At 39.7% G+C, this 23,166-nt stretch overlaps 1 protein-coding gene across 1 annotated transcript in view; it reads left to right on the top strand.

Moving 5' to 3' along the window:
* R3HDM1 (R3H domain containing 1) overlaps nt 1-21,100 on the top strand; it is a 120,629-nt gene extending 99,529 nt beyond the window's left edge. The window contains 7 exon segments of the mRNA XM_070423079.1: nt 3,977-4,080; nt 6,325-6,497; nt 12,977-13,121; nt 18,430-18,512; nt 18,943-19,027; nt 19,782-19,927; nt 19,929-21,100. Of these exon segments, the coding sequence (XP_070279180.1) occupies nt 3,977-4,080; nt 6,325-6,497; nt 12,977-13,121; nt 18,430-18,512; nt 18,943-19,027; nt 19,782-19,927; nt 19,929-20,144 (952 nt within the window). The 3' untranslated portion in view covers nt 20,145-21,100.
* The last annotated feature ends 2,066 nt before the right edge of the window (nt 21,101-23,166 follow it).

Below are 23,166 nucleotides of genomic sequence, written 5' to 3'. Positions count from 1 at the left end.
TTTTTTTTTAGAAAGTAGAAAGGAGGGGAGAGGGAGGGAAGGTGAGAGAGTGGGAGAGACAAATCAACTGTTGCCTGCCACACATGCCCCTAGGGTGAACCTGCAACCCAGTTACGTGCCCTTGACCAGGTATCAAACCCAAGACCCTTTGGTGTGCAGGGTGACATTCTAACCACTGAGCAACACCAGCCAGGGCCTTAAAGTGAGAGTGGTATTTAAAAGCTGACTCATATGCTGCTTTTTTTTCCTCTAAGGTGTTATATTTCTGCCTTTGTATAAGGCAAATTAGATAATGGAAAATAGGTGTTTAAGAGATTTAAGAGGTCTGCTTATTGTCAAGAATTGTGCCTTAAAGTGTCTTTATCTCTGTTGGGGGAGATTAGTAGTCTTGGAACTCCGTTTTGTAATTCATGTACTTAATCTAAGGGATGATCAAAACCAAAACCCACTAGACTGGTAAACTGGAATAACAATTTCTAATTTAGTGATATGGAATATACAGTGGGGCCTCGACTTACGAGTGTCCTGACTAACAAGTTTTTCGAGATACGAGCCGTCTCTCGGCCGATTTTTTGCTTTGAGTTGCGAGCTAAAATTCGGGTTACGAGCCAGCTTCAGATACCCCACCGCTAGTTGGACCAGCGAACGTTACAGTGAACGCCACAACATCAGCCCAGCATCACGTGTCTCACTCATTCACTTTTGCTTTGACATACGAGTAATTTGAGTTACGAGCTCTGTCACAGAACGAAATAAACTCGTAAGTCAAGGCCCCACTGTATCACTTATCTCAGTGACCTGAGGATTCTGGTTCCTATTCTTGGTGGCCTCCTATCACCCGTGTGTCTCATAACTTGATTAGGCCATTAGAATGTGTTTAGTGAAAAAGATCAGGGTGGGAAGCACTGCATGGCTCAAGGGTACATTTACCCCAGTTAGAACAGAACCAAAAAATCCTTTCAGCTTTTGGCGAAATTTTCTATTCTCCCCAGTAGTGCCACATTTACAAATTGTCAAACTGCTGTATTATTTCCACAGGTAGCTAATTCTCACATAAACACAATCCAATCATAATTAACATTAATTTCAGAAAGTACTATTTTTTATATTTTGTCATATGGTCCAAACTTACTTTTTATGAAATCTTCCCTTTACACTTCTTTCTTTTTACCTTTTATTGAACCACACTGAGTTACTGCCACTAAAAAACAATAGAACTGTAATTCTTATTAATTGAAGAATTGTCATCTGAATCAGAGAATCATTTCATAACATTTTTATTGTGGACATTTTTAAATATTTATAACTAGAGGCCCAGTGCACAAAATTCGTGCACTAGGTGCGTGTCCCTCAGCCCAGCCTGCTCCCTCTTATAGTCTGGGAGCCCTCAGGGGATGTCCTACTGACGGCTTAGGCCCTTGGAGGCTCAGAGCACACCCCGCCTGGGCGGGTCCGCTGGGGGCCTTGGTCCTGGCTGCAGCGCGGCTCAAGGCATGTCCCCCTGAGCAGGTCCACTGGGGGCCTTGCTCCCAGGGCAGGCGGCACAGCATGCCTGCCCGCGAACCCCCAGCAGGAATGGCCTCGGAGCTGGGTGGGGTTGGGGGTGGGCTCTGAGCCGTGCTGTGGCCACTTGGAGCCCGCCCCCAGCCCTGGTGTGTGGTGTGTGTCCGCTGGGGCTGGGGGCATGCTCTGAGCTGGTCATGATGTCCTGGCCTAATTTGCATATTTCTCTCTTACTATATAGGATGAGAGTGTACTCATCTTCTATGTACTCATCACTTAGCTTCTACAGTTATTTACTAATGATTAATCTCTTTTCATATAAACTTCTATTTCATCTTCCGCCTATATTCTTTTGAAAAAAAATCCAGATTTTATATAATTTCATTCATGAGTATTACAGTATAAGTATCCCTAAAACGTGTGGTTTTTTAAAATATTTATTTATTGTTTTTAGGTACAGGGAGCAAAGAGAGAGAAGCATCACTTTGTTTTTCCATTTATTCATGCATTCATTGGTTGATCTTGTATGTACCCTGACCCAGATCGAAGCCCAACCTTGGTGTATTGGGATGATGCTCTAGCCAACTGAGCTACCTGGCCTGGGCTACTGAAAGGTTTTTTAAAACCCACATAATTATATTTTTCACATCTTTAAAATTTTAACAATTTCTTGATTATATCAAATACCAAGTTAATAGATATTTCCAACTGCCCCATACATATTGCTTGTGTTTTTACACATTTGTAGAATGTCCCAAAGTCTGGATTTTCCTAATTTTGTCATCATGCTGTTTTTTAATATGTCTCCCTGTATTATCTATAATTCAGTAGTTGGATCAGTAAAATTTAGTAATTTTAATGCATTACATGAAATGTAAGTTAAAAAGCTGTTAAAGCTAGGTTCAGAAATAATACCATGTAAAGAAAGTTTATTTAAATGATGAAAAAAGAGTGGTAAATAATAGGGTTTATATTACAACTAGAGGCCTGGTGCACGAAATTCGTGCATGGGGGGTGGGGGCATCTCTCAACCCAGCCTGCACCCTCTCCAATATGGGACATCCCTCTCACAATGCGGGACCACTTGCTCCTAACCGCTCACCTGCCTGCCTGCCTGCCTGATTGCCCCTAACCGCTTCTGCCTGCCAGCCTGATCACTCCCTAACCGCTCCCCTGCCAGCCTGATCGACGCCTAACTGCTCCCCTGCCGGCCTGGTCGCCCCTAACTGCCCTCCCCTGTCTGCCTGGTTGCCCCTAACTGCCCTCCCCTGCAGGCCTGGTTGCCCCCAACTGCCCTCCCCTACAGGCCATCTTATGTCCATATGGGGGTAGCCATCTTTGACCACATGGAGGTGGCCATCTTGTGTGTTGGAGTGATGGGCAATTTGCATATTACCTCTTTATTAGATAGGATTAAGATTTCTGACTCCTTGAGAATTCTCAGAGAATTAATAGTATCTTTCTATGATTTGAAACTATCTTCCTGAAAGAATTTACTAAAAAAAGAAAACTGAAGACTTACAATGACAAATTGCATATTAGACTCTAAAAGACTTATTGTTGACAAATATGGCAATAACTTAATGGTTTTATGCTAACCACCTTTTTTGTTTTTGTTAGTATTTAGGTTAGAGTATGTCAGAATCATGTTCTATTGTTTCCTTTATTCTCAGATAGTACATATTTAAACAATATAATATTTTTTCTGAGTCTGGTCATTGTCAAAATACTTATTCTATTTTCTAAAATACAACTTATTGAAATCCAAATAAATTACCTTTTTACTTTATGAAGTTAGTTATTTTTAAGTAATTATTAGAACAATACAAAAGGTATATTTAGAATAATTTGTAAAGGAATAAGAGTAGTAGAATTAGTTATTTCTTTCCTAGTTTCAAAAATTGGTATTATTGCAATAAACATGATAATTATCTAAAAGATAATTATCCAGCCCTGACTGGTTTGGCTCAGTGGATAGAGCGTCAGCCTGCGGACTGAAGGGTCCCAGGTTCGATTCCAGTCAAGGGCATGTACCTTGGTTGCAGGCACATTCCCAATAGGGGGTGTGCAGGAGGCAGCTAATCGATGTTTCTAACTCTCTGTTCCTCTCCCTTCCTCTCTGTAAAAAATCAATAAAATATATTTTTTTTAAAAAGATAATTATCCAAAAGATAATTTTTAAAGTTATTTTATTGTTTAAAGTATTACAAATAGTAGTACATATGTCTCTTTTTTTTTCCCCATTGACCTTCCCCCAGCCTCCCCTATCCCCCAGCACATGCCCTCACCCCCCAAAAAAAGATAATTATAACTCACAGAGGAAAGAGTTGCATTTGACTTTCACTGCTAATCAATTTGAAGAATAATTTCATTTAATAAATTTGTAGGACTGTTTGTTCCAAGCACCTTTACAGTCATCTCCGTCTCATTGTGCTGTGCTTCTGTGTTTGTTTTATTTTTTTTTCCCCCTTAGCTCATCAGTAGGTTACTTACAACATCCAGGATCAGAACAAGTACAGTTTCCTCGAACTACTTCACCCTGCAATTCCCAGCAGCTTCAAAGCCACCAGTGTGCAGGTATGAACTGATAATTGAACAAAAGGATGATGGTTTTTCACTTGAGGAAAAATTAAGTTTCTTAGGCACTTCTTGAAAAAGGTTTCAGCTTGCTATGTGCTGAGGTATACCTAGGATATTTAAGGCACCATGTGAAGTCAGAGTTGGCAGGCTCAGTCTACTTCTTCCTTCCTACTGCTGCCATTAGCACACTGCTGTCCTGTTCTTCTCCTCGGGCTCTTCCTTCCTTGCCTCTCAAATATTGATGTTCTCTAGGATCCTCTCCTAGGCGCACTCTGGCTCCTCTTCAAGGTCTTCCTAAGTAATCCAACACCTCCTAGGCTTCAACTACTGCTTTTTGCCAACACTTCCCTAATCATATTTCTGCTGAGACACGACCATATAGCCAGTTATCTACTGAACATTCCAACCCAGATGTGTCAAAGGGACTTCAGATTTACTATTTCTCCTTACCCATCTATATACTAAAATAAAGCTCAAAGTCATAATTAACTCTCTCTGTTCTCCCTTTTCATGTTCATGATTTCCGCAAATCTGTTACCTTCTTTCCTTCCCCACTGCTGCTGCTTTTGGTCAATTCTTTTCATGTTTTATTTGCAGTAATCAGGTGTTTTTGCTTATTTCATGTTTCCCCTACACCCAGCTTTTCTCTTCCTCAAGCACATATACAGACAGTTCAAAAATTATTGTAATTATTATCCTGAAACAGAAGTCTCTTCATGTCATTCCTCTGAATAAAAAATTTGCATAAATTCTCTATCTAAACACTAGCAAGTTTGCCTCCTGTTTATACTTACATGCTCAATTTACGCAGAACTTTGTTTCCAGAATACTCTACGCTTTTTTATGCCAAAGGTACTTTTGTGCCTATTCTTCCCTCTTCCTAGAGAGTGTCTATCCACCATCCTCTGTTTGCCAAAATCCTGCTTATCCTTAAATTTTTACTCAAAAATTACCTCTTCTACAAAGACTTCCCCAGCGTTTTAAACAATACTTTATCATAACACCTTATTTTATTGTAAGGATTTATTAACATGTAGTCTATGAGAAACAAGAAATGATTATTAAATAAATGACCAATAGTGGCTGCATCTACATAGGCTGCTATGGCTGAGGAGAACTTTGAGATGTCCTTAAGCAGTCAGCCCTTCTGTGGTTTGCCTAGCCAGGTCAGGTTGGTTCTATTTCCGGGGAACTGGAACTACCATGGGTACTGCAGTGCAAACTATGGCCCTTTTAGGGCACAGGATCCTCCCTTACCTTACACTGAAGTGGTGAGTGGCAGGCAGATTATGTGCCTAATACCAGCAATGCTGCAGTACTGGTACACAAAAGAAATAAATCCAATAAGAAATAGTTATAATTAATAGTCCATTTATCTCTACAGTACAATTAGCAAGGTGTTTTGACATATATGACATATATGTAATCATCACAGCTCTTTAAAGCCAGCCAAGGAGGTCTTTCTAGCCTCCTTTTTCAGATGGGAAAACATAATAAAAGAACTTAAATTTTCCTCGAGTCATAGGACATTTCAGGGTACTAAAATTGTGCTTTGTTAATTAATTCCAGTCCCAAACTTTTATACTGCATGAAATCGACTTACTAGAAAATAACTTTCTACTGTATGTCAAAGTTTCTATAGGTTATTTTTTCCCAATTTTCTTTGTATTTATAAAAATGGCTGTTTTAAAATTTATTTTTTATTTTTTAGTGCTTTATTGAGTTTTAGAGAGAGGGGAAGGAAGAGGAATAGAGAGATAGAAACATTGATGAGAGAAAAATATCATTGGTCAGCTGCCTCCTGCATGCCCCTCACTGGGGATTGAGCCCACAACCCGGGCATGTGCCCTGACCAGGAATGGAACCAGTGACCTCTTGGTTCCTGGGTCGATGCTCAACCATTGAGCCACACCCCAGCCGGGCAATTAATTCAGTTTTTTTAATTAAGCACTTTTATATATCATATCTCAATTGTGCTACTCTTCACTAGTTTCTGGAATAGATAATTGGACTTTTCTGAATAACTATAGACTTGTTGGTTTCAGGATAAGTGAAATATTTAGGTCTACAGAGTCCACTTTAATGCCATTTTAAACAGCACTTTTTGCAAGAAACATTAGGGTTTAAATCTATGTTACATATATTATAGTAAAATTTTGTTCAGAAATGTAAAATTATTGCCATTATTTTGGTCTTTGAAGATGCTGTTTGCTAATGTAGTATCCTAATTCTGATTTTCAGCTGTGCCACCTCCACCACCTAGTGGAGGAATGGTGATGATGCAGCTTAATGTACCAAACAATCCACAGTCTCGTGCCCACTCACCCCCGCAGTGGAAACAAAACAAATATTACTGTGATCACCAGAGAGGACAGAAGTGTGTGGAATTTAGCAATGTAGACAATATTGTTCAGGTAAGAGGCTTAATTTTAATACTTTCAATATTTTAGTCACAGAAGATTGACCTAAAAACCTTAATACTGAATTTGAAACCTCAAACAGATTAGTAAAAAAGTTTGAATACTTCTTATATCCAGAACATTTTTTTCAACATTTAAATATTATTTCCCAACTTTTGCATATTCAAAAAAATATTTTTAATCAGAAGATAAATTAGATCTAAAATTTGATAAAGAAAAAGAATTATGCCATTATCCTACTTTTTCATATAAACTGCATTTTAGTGTAACCAGAAAGTTGATGAGGGAATGCTGTTTATCATAGGAGAAATACAATTAATAAATGTAAAAGCAATGGTAGAATTTAAAATCACCATTATGGAATCCTATTAAAATAATGGATGAAGAAAAAACCATCAGGCCAGTGTGGCTCAGTTGGTTGAGCATCTTCCCATGCACCACAGGATTTTATCAATTCAGTTCACAGTCAAGGCACATGCCCAAGTAGTGGGTTTGGGCCTTGGTCAGGGCGCATGCAGGAGGCAGCCAATCGATCTTTCTTTCTCTCTCTCACTTTCTCTCCCTTCATCTCTCTCTAAAATCAATAAAAACATATTAAAAAGAAAAAATAATCAGCAAATGCCAGAAACTTTAGGAAAAGACTATGGGAAACTTTAAAATGGATAGATGAGGCAGACAACACTTGAAGTAACTGATCAATCATAGCATCACTAAAGGTGGGTCAACCAAACTTATTTGCCTCCTAATATGGTGTAGAGGAAATACACATTATCCCATGATGTGCTCTTATTAAAAAAAAAAAGAAAATTTGAACCTGAATCTAATCAAGCCTCTAAGTCGAGCTAATAATTTACAGAAAATCCAGGAAGAAAAAAAACAACTTATATGATATCATGCCCTTATTTTACTAGATAAATTGGCCCCGTTTTTTTTAACAGATAAGTGGCATTTTGAAATGAAGGCTGAGTCTGCTATAGATTAAAAGAGATATAATAATCAGATGCAACATATGGATCTTTCTTGGATATTGATACAGTCAAAAGATGTTTTTGGACAAAAAGCGAGTATTTAAATATTTTAATTTTTAGTATGATTAATGGTGTTATTTTTTAAATAGTTTTATCTCTTAGAAATATTTATATACTAAAATATTTTCAAGTGCAATGCTGTGATATCTGAGACTTGCTTTAAATACTTTAGGGAGAAAAGAGCAGGAGAAAGCACAAAGTTGGATGATGGATAGATGGAAGTTTGTTATACTCATCTATCTACACCTCTATATATTTGAAAGTTTACCACATTAAAAGGTTTTGAAAGATATTTTTTAAAGATTATACAAAAAATATTTACAATGCACATAACAAAATCATAGCAAAATAAAAAGTCAAAGATCATTTATAGGCTAGCTCACAAACTACAGCCAATGGCCATTAAACAGATGAAACGTAAAGTTATTTTTTATATAATTGGGAAAATTTAGAAAGATTACTAATTTGCACTGTCAGCAGATATAGGAAGTTACACACTCTTGTACACTCTTGGTGGTACTCTAAATTACTACAACTCTTTTTGGAGTATAGTTTAGTGACATTTTTCCAAATTGTGGTGTAGGTACATAGCCTTTGGTCCACAAATTCACTTCTTAAAATTTTGTCCAGTAAAAATTGTGGAATAAGCATACAAAAATATGTGTACACGGATATTTTTTTCTTCCCTATTGTAACATTGAAAAACTGGAAATAGTCTTGATATTCCACATTGGCTCCATAAAACCCTGGGAAGACCGTAAAGTTAGCTATCAGGCTGACCTTGGCACTGAAACAGCTGGCAACAATCAATAAACAAAAACAATAACAAAAAGAATCCCAGCAAACCCTGAGAAAATGGGAGAATCTGATTTCCATTCTTACCACATTATCAGAGTCAAATATCTGCTTTTAAACAAACAAAAACCCCATAAGACATACAAAAAAAACAACAACAAGAAATTATGGCTCATTCAAAGGAAAAAAAATAAATCAACAGAAATTGTCCCTGAAAAAGATCTGATGGCAGATCTCCTAGAGTCTAGGACCTAGACAGAGGCTTAAAAACAGCTGTCTGAAGGGTGCTTGAAGAACTAAAGGGTGATTTGGAGAAAGAAAATGTATGAACAAAATGGAAATATCAATAAAAACAGAAAACCTAGAAAGAAACCAAAAGTAAATTCTGGAGTTGAAAATACCGTAATTGAAATGAAAAAATTCACTAGAAGAATTCAGTGGCAGATTTGAGCAGGCAGAAGGAAGAATCAGTGTACTTGAAAATAGTACAGTGGAAAATACCAAGTCAGAGGAAAAGACAGGGGAAAAAAAATGAAGAAAAGTAAACAGCCTAAGGGACCTGTGTGACAACATCAAGTGGACCAATATACATATTGTGGGCATCCAGAAGGAGAAGAGAGAAAGGGTCAGAGAGGATATTTGTGGCAATAATGGCTTAAAACTTCTAAAATTTGATTTTTAAAAAACCATGAATATAATTGTCAAGCAACTCCACAGACTCTAAAATGAACTCAAAGAGACTTATACTGAGACACATAATAAATCTTTTCGAAGACAAACAGAGAATATTAAAAGCAGCAAGAGAGAAATGACTCATCATATAAAGGGAGCCTCAAAAAGATAATCAGCAGATTTCTCATCAGAATCTTCGGAGGCTAGCGGCAGCAGGTCAGTATATTCAAAATGCTAAATGAAGGAATTGGCCCTTGCCAGTGTTTCTCGGTTAGCATATCAGCCTGCGCACCAAAGGGTCTTGGGTTCGATTCCCACTCAAGGGCACGTACCTGGATTGCAGGTTCAACCCCCAGCCCCAGTTAGGGCACATACAGGAAGCAATTGATGTGTCTCTCTCACATAGATATTTCTCTTTCTCCCTCCCTCACTCTCCCTCTCTCCTTCCCTCCCACTCTCTCTAAAAAAATCAATAGAAACAAATATGCTTGATGAGGATTAGCAAAAAGAAGAAAAACTGCCAATCAAGATCTTTCATCTGGCCCAGCAGTTGAGCATCAACCTATGAACCAGGAGGTCACAGTTTGAACCCAGGTTACAGGCTCTATCCCCAGTAGGGGGCATGCAGGAGGCGGCCAGTCAATGATTCTCTTTCACCATTGATGTTTCTCTCTATCCCTCTTCCTTCCTCTCTAAATCAATAAAAATATATTTTTTAAAAAAAAGATCCTTCATGTGGCAAAACTTTTCTTCAAAAGTAAGGGGAAAATTCAGAATTCCAGATAAACAAAAGCTGAGCCCTACCCTGCATGAAATTCGCAAAGGAGTCCTGCAGAGTGAAATGAAAGGACATTAGGCAGCAACACAAAGGCATATTGAAGAAATAGAGCTCTCAGTTAAATTCATAGGCAATTATAAAAGCTAACAGTATAATATCAGTGGTTTGTAAGTCTACTTTTTGCTTTGTACATGAAGTTATCTAAAAGGTAGTATTTTTGTAACTTTGGTTTGTAACTCCTCATTTTGTTTCCTACATTATTTAAGAGACTAATGCACTTAAAAGAATTAGTGTACAGAAGGCAACCAATCAATGTTTCTCTCCCTCTCTCCCTCCCTCTAAGCATGTCCTCAGGTGAGTTTTTAAAAAAAAAAAAGTATTATTGGGTTGTTTGGGGGCATATAGTGTATAAAAATGTAATTTTATAACACCATCAACCAAAAGAGGATGTTTTTTTGTTTTCTTTTAATATATCTATGTTGATTTCAGAGAGGGAGGGAGGAAGAGAGAGAGAGAAACATCAATGATGAGAGAGAATCATTGATTGGCTGCCTCCTGCACACCCCCTGCTGGAGATCGAGCCCACAACCTGGCATGTGCCCTTGACCAGAATTGAACCCAGGACCCTTCAGTCCACAAACTAACAGTCTAGCCACGGAGCTGAAACCAGCTAGGGCCAAAAGAGGATGTTAAGTGTGATCCCCAAGGTAATCATAAAGAAAAAAAATATATGGAATATATACAAAAAGAAATGAGAAAGGAATTTAAACATTTTACTATAAAACAGTCAAGTAGTCACAAAAGAAGACAGTAGTGCAGGAAATAAGGAACAAAAAAGAACTTTAAGTCATTTAAAAAAGTAGTAGCAAAAAAATAATAGTAGATCAAAAGTGTTTGCAAGATACAAAGGACATTATATACTAATAAAAGTTTCAAGTCAGCAATAAGATATAACAAATATAAGCATGCATCTAATAATAGACAATCAAAATGCATGAAGCAAAAACGTACACATTTAAAGGGGAAATATACAATTCTACAATAATATTTGGAGACTCTAATACTCCACTCTCAATAATGGTTAGAATAACCAGACAGAAGATAAGTAAGGAAATAAAGAACAGTAAACCAACTAGATATAACAGACATATGGAGAACACTACGGGATAGCAGCACCATATGCATTCTCTTAGGTGCACATGGACATTTTCTAGGATAGACCATATGTTAATCCACATAGTAAGTCTCAATAGATTTCTTAAAATATTTTATTGATTTCAGAGGGAGAGAGAGAGAGAGAGAGAGATCAGTGCTGAGAGAGACTCAATGATCGGCTGCCTTCTGCATGTGCCCTGCCGGGAATCGAACCATGACCTCCTGGTTCATAGGTCAGTGCTCAACCACTGAGCCATGCCGGCCGGGTTCAATAAATTTTAAAAGGTAGATATCATACAAAGTGTCTTCTCTCAAGCAGCATCATACTGTAAGTCCTATCCAGAGCAATTAGACAAGAAAAAGAAATAAAAGACTTTCAAATGGGAAAGAGAAGTAAAATAATCTCTGTTCAGAGATATGATCTCCCCACAAGATACATTTATAACTAGAAAGGAAAAAATAGTAATTTGACAGTGGAGAAACCTATCAGTCACCACCTTCACCAAGCTGTTAAAATAAAAACATCACCAGTACTGTTATGACATATGGACAGCATGTTCCTTCTCATATGATGCACTGAGAAGGACACAATATCACTTCTCTGGTATTCCCTCACCAAAAGTATATCATGAACTTTTTTTTTTAATTGACTTGAGAGGGGGGGTAGGAAAGGAGAAAGAGAACATTGATTTGTTGTTCCACATATTTATGCATTCATAAGTCGATTCTTGTGTGCCCTGACCAGGGATCTAAACTTCAACCTTAGCACATTGGGATGATGCTCTAACCAACTGAGCTGTCTAGCCAGGGTTATTGTGAACATTTTTTTTATTTTATTGATTTTTTTACAGAGAGGAAGGGAGAGATATAGAGAGTTAGAAACATCGATGAGAGAGAAACATGGATCAGCTGCCTCCTGCACACCCTCTACTGGGGATGTGCCCGCAACCAAGGTACATGCCCTTGACTGCAATCAAACCTGGGACCTTTCAGTCTGCAGGCCGATGCTCTATCCACTGAGCCAAACTGGTTAGGGCTATTGTGAACATTTTGATAAGAAAACAGCAGGCATCAGTGGATAGAGCCTCAGCCTGCAGACTGAAGGGTCCCAGGTTCGATTCTGGTCAAGGGCATGTGCTCCGGTTGCAGGTTTGTTCCCCAGTGGAGGCAGCCGATCAATGGTTCTCTCTCATCATTGATGTTTCTAGCTCTCTCTCCCTCTCCATTCCTCTCTGAAATCAATAAAAAATATTTTTTTTAAAAAAAAGAAAACAGCAGGCAAACCAAAATTGAGGAACATTTCACAAAATAACTGATCTTCAGAATGACCTTCAGAAATGTCAGAGTCCATGAAAGAGAAATAAGACTGGGGCTCTGTTCCAGATTAAAGGAGATCAAAGAGACATGGCAACTAAATGCAACACTTCACTCTATTCTAAATTGGATTCTGGACTAGTTCAATTTTTTTTTTTCTATGAAGTACATTAGAGTGACAATTAGTGGCACTTTTGTGTTTTTAGGAAATAGACAAGTTATTTCAAGATAAGGGGTGTTGTGAGCAATTGATGTCAAATAGCTCAGAAAAAAATGATAAATCCAGTATAATAGAATATTAACCTTTGAAAAATCTGAGAATTGCACTATTTTTGCAACTGTTCTTCAGGGGTGAATTGTTTTAAAATGAAATGTTAAAACAGTTAATGTGAAAAAAAGAATGAGGTTGATGTAAATATTCTCTCATCAAGAAGTATCTACAATATTATCATCTAGGTACAAAGGAAAGATTCAAAAATAGGGTGTACAGTCTATTTTCATTTTTGTAAAACATGGCTGTGTGGATACATATGCATAGAAACAATCTGTTACCGGTGCTTATCTTCGGGAGTTGGAAATTATAAATTTCCATAATGTTTTAATTTTTGTAATAACAAGTATATATTATTGTAGTATCATATTTATAATCAAAAAGAATAAAAATTTTTGTCCAAAGGAAACTTGAAAAAAGCCTGACTAAGTGCTGTTCCATTTTCTTGATGTAATTACAGCACAGTCCTCAACTCAGTAGTCCCATTATCTCACCAGCTCCTTCGCCAGCACCAGCTCAGCTATCTACCCTGAAAACCGTTCGTTCTTCTGGACCACCACTTACCATCATCCCCCCGTTTTCTAGACCTTTTATCCCTGGGCAAGGTACGTGTGCACGCAACTAGTAACAGCCTCACAGAATTTTAAAATATGAATCGTAGTATCTGTGATTTATCTTGGTATTGCTACCTTCCAGTTTTCCACGGGACTACATTTCCACCTTCACCAGGCGTATTTATTACCATATACTCTTCTGACCTTAATATTTCATTACTAATTAATAATTTATTACTAATTTAGTAATTACTTGCATGACAGTATTAAAATGGTTTTAACTTATTATCCTTAGACTCCATTCCTCCATAAAAAAATGTTCTATAATTGTTTTATATTTCTAATTTCTATATTGGAGTAATATATCTCAAGAGTTCATTCAAAAATTTATTCAACAAATATTTATTGAGAACTTGCTATCACCCTGATGTACAAAAATGAATAAGATGAAGTCTTCATCCTCATCAATTCTCAGTCTAGTTGGAGAAATACACACAAAAGCAATGATCTACACTAATAAAAGACAAACATGCAAATTGACCGTACCTTTGCTGCACCTTAAGCCATGCCCACCAGCCAATCAGAGCAACTATATGCAAATTAACCCAACCAAGATGGCGGCCGGCAGTCATGGAGCTGGAGCAAGCAGGAGGCTTGGTTGCCCCAATGATGGAGGAAGCCAAGCTTCCTGCCTGCCACGGCCCCGGCTCTGAGCTCCACTCAGAGCAACAAAGTTTGAATTATAGAAGGTAAATAAACCCCAGATACCTGCTTTCAGCTGGCTGTGGCCACCGAGCTGGAGCCTTGGGTTGCCCCTGGTGATGGAGGAAGCCAAGCTTCCCTCCCGGCTGCCCTGGCCGGCTCTGAGCTCCACTCCAGGCTACAAAGTTTCAATTATAGAAGGTAAATAAGTCCCAGAATTAAAAAAAGAAAAAAAGGAGAGGCTGGGAGCTTCTGTCGCTGGGGGTGCTTGGCCAGCCTGAAAACGGCCCTCAGTCCCTCACCCAGACTGGCCAGGCACCTCAGTGGGGACCCCCACCCTGAAGGGGGTGTGACCAGCCTGCAAACACCCATCAGCCCCTCACCCAGGCTGGCCAGGCACTCCAGCGGGACCCCCACCCTGATCTGGGAAACCCTTCAGGGCAAACCAGCCGGCCCCCACCCATGCACCAGGCCTCTATCCTATATAATAAAAGGGTAATATGCAAATTGACCCTAACAGCAGAACAACTGGGAATGACTGGTCACTATGACACACACTGACCACCAGGGGCCAGATGCTCAATGCAGGAGCTGCCCCCTGGTGGTCAGTGAGCTCCCACAGCGGGAGCTCTGCTCAGCCACAAGCCAGGCTGACGGCTTCCAGTACAGTGGTGGTGGTGGGAGCCTCTCCTGCCTCCTCAGCAGCACTAAGGATGTCCGACTGCAGCTTAGGCTGCTCCCCGCTGGCAAGTGGACATCCCCCGAGGGCTCCCGGGCTGCCAGAGGGATGTCTGACTGCCAGCTTAGGCCCAATCCCTTAGGGAGCAGGCCTAAGCCAGCAGGTGGACATCCCCTGAGGGGTCCCAGACTGCGAGAGGGCACAGGCCGGGCTGAGGGACCCCCCCCAAGTGCACAAATTTTTGTGCACCGGGCCTTTAGTTATAAAATAATATGGAAACGATTGGTTTTATTTTCTGGAATTTACTATAAGGATAAATGCACGCAATCATTGCAAACAATGATTTATGTACAGAAGAGTTTATTCTATAGCAAAACTTCTTTTCAGAACAACATAAACGTCCTTAAGTAAGAATTAGATTATAGTATATCCATATATAAGGAATACTATGCAGTTTTCTAAAAATCATGTTTTAAAGAATCATTTAAAGGGGAAATCATTGAAACGTGGGTGATTTTTAAAAATACATTTCATGGACATTTCAAAAAAGAAGACCTGGAAAAGATGCTCAGCATCATTATTCATTAGGGAAAGAAATATTAAAATCTGAGTGAAATACTATTTTGCCCCCACTAGAATGGCTATAATAAAAAAAAAACTACCAACACCGAATGTTGGTGAAGATACAGAGCAACTAAGATTCTCACATTGGTGTGGGAGTGTAAAATGATAAAAGCCCTTTGAGAAAAGATTTAATAGTGTCTTACAATGTAGCAGTTGCCCTACTAGGTATTTACCCAAGAGATGTGGAAACGTGTTTATGAGGACTTGTCCAAGAACATTTATAACAACCTATAATAGCCAAACTGGACAGACCCAAATATCCAACAGTGGAGACGGGATAAACAAGTTGTCGCCTATCCTTGCAATGGAATCCTGCTTAGCAATGAAAATGAACAAAGCGAACTACTGACATGCAACAACATGGAAGAAGCTCACAGTTACATAAGCAAAAAACAAACCAGACACACAAAAGAAGACATACTATATGATTCCAATTATATGAACTCCAACTAAAGGTGAACTAACCCGACGTTAGAAATCAGATTATGGTATGGATGGGCTATGGAGTTGACTGGAAACGAGCTTGAGGGAACTTTTTAGGAAATGGAAATGGTCGTTATCTTTTCTGGGGCATGATTACATGGACTCTTAAAGTCTTCAAACCTATCACTAAAGATGTGCATTTTGTTTTATGTTAATTATGTCTCCATTTTTTAAAAGAATTATAAGATAACATATACACATGTGTGAGCATACACATATAGAACAAAGACTGGAAAGGTACACACCAAAATGTTAGAAATGATGGAATTACTAAGGTGCTTTTTATTTTCTCCTTTGTAAACAATACTCTATTTCCAAATTTTCTACAAAGCCAATTACTTTAATCCAGAAAAATAAAGCATGTTATAAAGTGAGGCGGTTCTCCCTCCCAAGAGCACACTCATACTTTCCCCTCCCGCTCTTCTTCCCCCCGGCACGTTACCCTTACCTTTCTCCCAAGCTCCAAGGGCCCTTCTCTGCCTCTGTAACTTTGTTTCCTGAGCCCATTTCTTCTACAGCTGACTTCTTCCACTCCTGTGACTTTCTAAAGAAGCTTTCTCTTATAAAAAATAAAAGAAATAAGCCAGTTGAAGAAGGATAAATATCACATGATCTCACTCATTTGTGGAATATAATGAACAACATAAACTGATGAACAAAAAATAGAACCAGAGACATAGAAGCATGGAACAGACTGTCCAACCTATGAGGGAAGGCTGGGAGGAGGGAGTAAGAGATCAACCAAAGGACTTGTATGCATGCATATACTAGTAAGTGCCAGGATTCTTGTTCTGGCATTAAGAAGGGTTCAGCAATCTGGAAAAGGGGCCGTGTATAACTTTAAGAGTCCAGAGACGAAGCATAATTTTGAAAGGCATATGGAGGTCAGAGGAGCTTAGCTAAAAGGAACTAAGATCTCCTCGTCTCAGGACCCCTTGCTTTTTATTAACACAAATTGTCCTGAGGCAAGGTGGGAATAAACACTTCAAAGGGTCAGGGTTTCATATACAGAGTCCATTGTCAGATTGGGGGAATTAGCCTAGGATGTTCAGGTGTTTGGCCAGTAGGAGGCAATAACATGTAGATTAAGATGCCCTGAGCTGTCTGGCAGCAAACAATCATCCCTTTTCAGGTTTGGGGAAATGCCATCAGCCATTCCCAATAGGTGACAACATATGTGACTCAGCCCTTGTTGAGTCCCCAAGTTCCATCAACCTTTTGATGAAACTCTTGCAATTATGGCATGCTGGAATTGGCTTCCAGCAAGTAAGCATAACCAATGGACACAGACAGTAGGGGGGTGAGGGCATGTGTTGGGTGGGAGTGCTGGGGAGAGGTCAATGGGGGGAAAAAGACATATGTATTACTTCAAACAATTAAAAATAAATAAAAGAAGAAATTAAAATAGCATGTGGTTTGAAACTATATGGCAATATAGTAATATTGAGATGCTTCGTCTAGTATGAATGCTCTAACCCAGTGGTCGGCAAACTCATTAGTCAACAGAGCCAAATATCAACAGTACAACGATTGAAATTTCTTTTGAGAGCCAAATTTTTTAAACTTAAACTATATACGTAGGTACATTGTTATTAACTTAATTAGGGTACTCCTACGGCTTAGGAAGAGCCACACTCAATGGGCCAAAGAGCCGCATGTGGCTCACGAGCCCCAGTTTGCCAACCACGGCCCCAAGAGGAGCACAGAGCACAGTCTATAAGGATGGATCTTTGGTTACTGCCGACTACAACCTCTTCTCCATATTTGAAAAGAATACTGCTCCATGGTCCTAAACTTAACTCTGACTTCTTTGCAGCTGTTTTTTATGCATCTTCACAATTCACATGTGCATGTCTGATCTCAGTGCTAAGCCTCTATGTCATATCTGCCCTTCAGCTAGTGCTTGGGAAGGAGCAAGTATGTCATGGGTGTGTTCTGCCAGGGAGCTGCTCAAGCAACATCAGAAAAGAGCCCATAGAGGGGTAGGGAGTTCACACCTGCTTCTCTCTGCTATGAAACTGTCAAGAAAGGGGATGCATCATTTCCTGAAGAGGCTTTCCAGCACCTGCCTATCATCCTCTTCCAAACATGGAGTGTGCTAAATGTGGGGATTTGTGGTTAAAATAAGAAGAGAATATAGCAAATGAAAGCATTCTTCTCCAGGACAAGGTTTTTGCAGTCAGCATTTATTAAGCCCTTTCCATGTGATACTTCAGGCATTCCTCAGTGAACCAAAATAATTGGAGGGTCTCCCTCCTGACTAGCCCACACTCGTTGATTCAGGAAGAGCATACTTGCTCATGAATACCTTAAAGAACTGTGCCACTCTTTCTAAGCAAGTGAAAATTAAAAATATAAACTTTAAAGAGAGCTTATAGTGTAAATACTCCTATTGGTTAAGACTCTAAAAATGTTTGTATGCATATATGTAAATACATGCATGCAAATATTTATAGTAGTTAATTGTGAATTTAGGGAGCTAGGGAGTTTTTTTTAGGGTCTTTTCCTTCTGAAATATAAGTTATATTCATTGTTAATCATTAGAGAAAATGTGGATTTTAGCATCTCAAGTGGTTGGAGGAGGTATTTATAGTCATTTTGGTGGATTTCATATGGAATGTTAAGGTGTGTAGAGAAGTTTCTCTTCATCCTATCCTGTCACCCCAGTTCCCACCACTTACCCTCCTTCATAACCACTTTTATTAGTTCTTAGTCCTTTGAGAAGTTTACCCCAACTTTTTAAAGGTTATTTAGGACTTTTAATTCTTTTAAAACTGTCAGTACCTACTGAACTGAGACAATTTAGAAAACTCTAGGAAGTATATTATAACTGAGTAGAGAAAAATATAAAAATGTTTCTTTGACTTTCAGGAGATGCCAGGTATCCATTACTTGGCCAACCACTGCAGTACAACCCTCCTACTGTTCTGCATGGACACTTGCCACCCCAGCAGGTGAGAGTGCCGGCCGTCAGACCTTGTCGGCGTTGTTGGCAGAGCATCGTACGTCTGTGGCTGAGTGCGGGCCTGGGCCTTCCTATTGGCACTGCACAGGGAGAGCTCTCTGCCTCAGCCGTGGGTTTCTTAGTGTTGTCACTGCCTCATCGAGAGCAGAGCCAGGGGACAGTGGTGCTGCTTGGCTGGGCAGTATCCCGGTGGGCTAGGTGCAGGGCATGCTGCTCAGGAAAGCCCAGAAAGTGACTAGTCATAGTGAGGGACAGGGGGGCCACTGCCACAAAGGCGGAATTCAAGAGGCCTGGGGTTGAATTTTTCTGCTGAAATACAAAACCCAGACTGAGTATGGTTAGGTATTAAGTGTTTAAACATTACAAACATATTTGTCAGCATTGTTAACCTTATTTCTCATCTGTTGGTGGGTTTTCAGGGTCAGTCTGGCAACAGACATGGAAACCGAGGAAGGAAACAAGCCAAGAAAGCTGCATCCACTGACCTTGGTGCAGGAGAAGCAGGTGTGTGTGCCTGAGACGGCTAGATGTGCTTCTACAAACTGTTGACCACATCACCAGTCTTTAAAACTGTACCCCAGCACAGAAATGGGTTTTCCTCTCCCTGGAGTCCTGCAAAGGTCATAGGGAATTATGCCGTCCATAATATAGGGTGCTTGAATATGCTCTTTCAGTGCTATTTCATCTCAAGTTGAAGAGCACAGTAAGGTACAGGTTGGGTTTAGGAGGGATGAAAGGACCAAAGGGAAACGATGTGTGTGACAAGTACAGGCAGACTGAGCTCTTTGCCTCTATTCTTTGAGAAAGGAAGTAGCCCTTACATCCATATGGAGGTAGTGTGAATGAACAAATATGTCACCTTCCATGGCAAAGTGCTGTCAAATATGCACCTTAACTTTCTACTCAGCTTCCTTGGGTGTATAGGGCAAGTGTTGCTATCTTCCTTTTACATTGGGAACGTGAGGTGCAGGGAGCTGCCCAGAAGCACACACCTCATTGGGAGGAGCCACTGTGCAATGCTGTGTTGTGTGTGTGCAGCTGTCAGTGAAGACTGAAATGGGTAGTTGGCACTGTTAACTCTGCACTCCTTGCCGGGGGTACATAGGAATGATTGAAAGATTATCATAACCATTATACTTTTGTGGATTTGAATGGTTTTAGAAAATTCTGTTCATTTTCTATGTCATATTGGGTTTAGAGTACATTTTGCCTCTCTTCAGTAACAGGGATTGTTAATCCTACACCTTTTCCCTTCTAGTTGTTGGGAAAGTCTTGGAAATTACTGAACTACCAGATGGAATAACTCGCATGGAAGCCGAGAAGCTCTTTGGGGAACTCTTTAAAATTGGCGCCAAGATCCGGTGGCTGCGGGACCCCCAGTCCCAGTCCCAGCTGCGTCGTCACCCCGCTTTGCTGTGGCAGCGGGGACAGCACTATCAATTCTGAACGCTCTAAACCCATTGACTTGGCCTCCACGTACACCGTCCTAGCCACATTCCCCTCCATCTCAGCTGCACAGAATGCATTGAAGAAACAAATTAACTCAGTTAACAAATTTAAGCTGAGAACAAGCAAGAAGCACTATGACTTTCACATTTTGGAAAGGGCAAGTTCTCAGTAACAGTCACCTTGGACCCTGGGCCTTTATGATTCCCCTGTGCTCTCCCATCTTTAATTGGCTTGGTATTCAGAGCTCCTGTTAACATGATAGAGACTCCTAGGGGGTGTGGTCAGGGTGAAACAGCTTTTGAAGACAGGCCGGTGTTCCAGCAAAGAGGGAGATCCACACTGCACCCCAGTGACTAGGAATCCACATCGGAGTTATACAGCTTTTTCTGAGGAAATGCTGTTCAAATGTCTCCTGACTTTTATAGTTATTTTGTTTTATATTTCTGAATTCTTGTATCAGATCCAAAGCTCTGTTGTACAGCAAATTATTCTTCAAAATTATTACAATTAGTTGCAACCTGTATTTCTTTTTTGCAGCCAGCACAGTGTGATCCAACATAGAATTTGGGGGAAAAGAATACAGGAATAGAATAACCAAGTCAGAACCATTTGCTGTCTTTTTGAGGGGCTGAAAGGTAACTAAGGAGAGCCCACAAGCAGATTACTCTTCCCCTGTATCTCTAAACACAGAAACAATTTCCAGAAAACACAGAATTCCCTCAGTGGGTTCTTTCCTTATTCATTTAGGTAGTATGACCATTAAGTGTGAAGTAAATTATGTTCTTAAGGCCTCTCAATCAAACCACTTAGACTCAAAGGGGAATAGCAATCATTCTAGGCTGGAAAATACTTTTTTAAGTCCTTCCAATAACTAAATGCCACTTACTTGCATTCCCCTCCTCGTAGATTTTTTGTCACCTACAGAAATGCATTTGATGAGTGCTGGAAACTTCTTAAGCAGTTTAAAGTTTGTTTTCATTGTTTGCAGCAGATCACTGGACATCAAAGATTCATTGCACTAATTACAAGGAACCTTTTTTTTCAATTCTGTGTAATTTGAAAGGCTGTACAATGTGTGCTGATGCAAGCCTTTTTCAGTTCAAGAGAATAAATGTTTACAAATATAGACCCACTTTGTCTTTTGTAAATTAAAATCACCTTTTTAAATGAGTGCCAGTAATAAAGACCTAACCTGTCCTGCAGATTTTAATTTCAGACTTAAAGATGAAAGACAGTAAACCCTTCGTTTTTGCTTTATTCCTTATTTATTTAATCATTTATATTGAATTTATTGGGGTGACCTTGATTACTAAAATTATAGGTTGGTTTCAGGGGCACAATTCTATAATACATCATCTGTATATTGCATTGTGTAGTAAACCCCTCATCTTACAAAACGTTTTACAAAGCATCACTTTCCCTGTGGCAGTGATTTTAGTGGGTACGATTCATGTCACCTCATTCTCTCATAAATGACATACCAATACCTTGCCCGTGCTGCTCAGTGGTTGGAGCGCCAGCTTGAGCACTGAAGGATCACACGTTTGATTCCCAGTCAAGGGCATATACCCCAGTTGCAGGTTCAGATCCCCGGCCCCATTCTAGGCCCCATTCCAGTGCATACCAATCGATGTTTCTCTCTCTCCTTTCCTCTCCAACCCTCCCTTCCAGTCTAAGAAACAATGGGGGAAAAATATCCTCAGGTGAAGATTAAATATATATTTAAAAAATACCAATCAATTGTAGACAATTTGAGTATGAACATCTATATATATATAAAAGCCTAAGCGACTGGTCAACAGATCACTATGACACACTGACCACTGGGGAGGGAGAGATGCTCAATGCAGGAGCTGCCCCCTGGTGGTCAGTGCACTCCCATGGCCAGCCAACCTCCCTCAGTCCCTCCCCGCAGCCTGCTGGCCCCAATCGGGACTGGGCAAGGGACTCCACCCATGCACGAATTCGTGCACCAGGCCTCTACTACTTATATAACTAAAAATAAAATATTGTTTGGTTAAAGAATTTGTGTTCTTAGCCAATATATTGATCATCCGATTGTCCAGATTAGCTCAAATGCTGTATCAAAAGCTTTCCCTCCTTGTTAGCCAAGCAAAGTGCTGGGAAACACAAAAGCTGGGAGGGTCTGCCATATACAACTTGCCTGGAGCCTGGTTCGCTTGCAGCCCAGAGTGGGGCGCTCAGGAGCAGCAGGTGTTATCAGACCAGCACAGATGTTCAGGCATGCCAAAGCATTTGCAAAGCCACACTTGGATCCTGGGGGCAGAAGTTGGAGCTGCCTTTGAACCATGTCAGATTAAGGAGCTATACATAGAGGAAAAAGTAAGGACTGTGAAAATCACATTCAAGGCCTATTGAATTTTTATCATTTTTGACTAGAGGGTCGAAGATCTTGGGGAAACATAATTAGGATCAGCATGCAGCAAGAATTATTCAATCGGTGAATGGGGATGGAGACCAAAAAAAACCCACAACCCCGTGGTTTATTTCAGTTTTCCGAATATTTAACTTATGCAGTAGGAATCCTAGTAAACCTAAGAGTAGGTTTGGGGGGCTTTTTTTAAATTGAGATATAATTGACATATTTGTTTCAGGTGTACAGCATAATTATTTGATATTTGTATATATACTAGTATTGTGAAATAATCACCACAGTAAGTCTAGTTAACATCACTTCATATAGTTACAAAATTTTTTTCTTGTGATAAGAACCTTTAAGATCTCTTAGCAACTCAAATATACAGCACCATATTAATTATAGTCACCATGCCGTACATAAAACCTAAAAGATCCTTAGTTTACCCTGTAAGAGTTGACATCTGCTCAGAGGAAATAAGAAATTAATGAAGCTATTGTTAAGTCACCACCACCACTACCCCCATTCCCTGATAATTACATGGGAATATGAAATTGCCAACCCTCCCCATACACACATAAAAATAATGCACCCATTCCCTGATTATATTCCCCTGTTCTTTTTCTAGAATCTGATTTTACCTATAGAAAAATGCTAAAGCACACACAGGAAGCATTTAAAATGTGATTTGACCCAGACTAAATCTTCCTAAGGATAGCTTCAAATGTCCCACAGCCCTGGCTGGTTTTCCCCAGAGCACTGACCATATTTAGGAGCAGAGAGTGCTTTTATGAATAAAACAGACTACTGCTACCTG

This window comes from Myotis yumanensis, unplaced genomic scaffold (assembly GCF_028538775.1).
Source record: "Myotis yumanensis isolate MYYU_CA2020_CCGP unplaced genomic scaffold, mMyoYum1.0.hap1 SCAF_8, whole genome shotgun sequence".
Taxonomy (NCBI): Eukaryota; Metazoa; Chordata; class Mammalia; order Chiroptera; family Vespertilionidae; genus Myotis; species Myotis yumanensis.
Note: the sequence above shows the minus strand (reverse complement) of the source record. Positions and strands in the feature narration are given on the sequence as shown.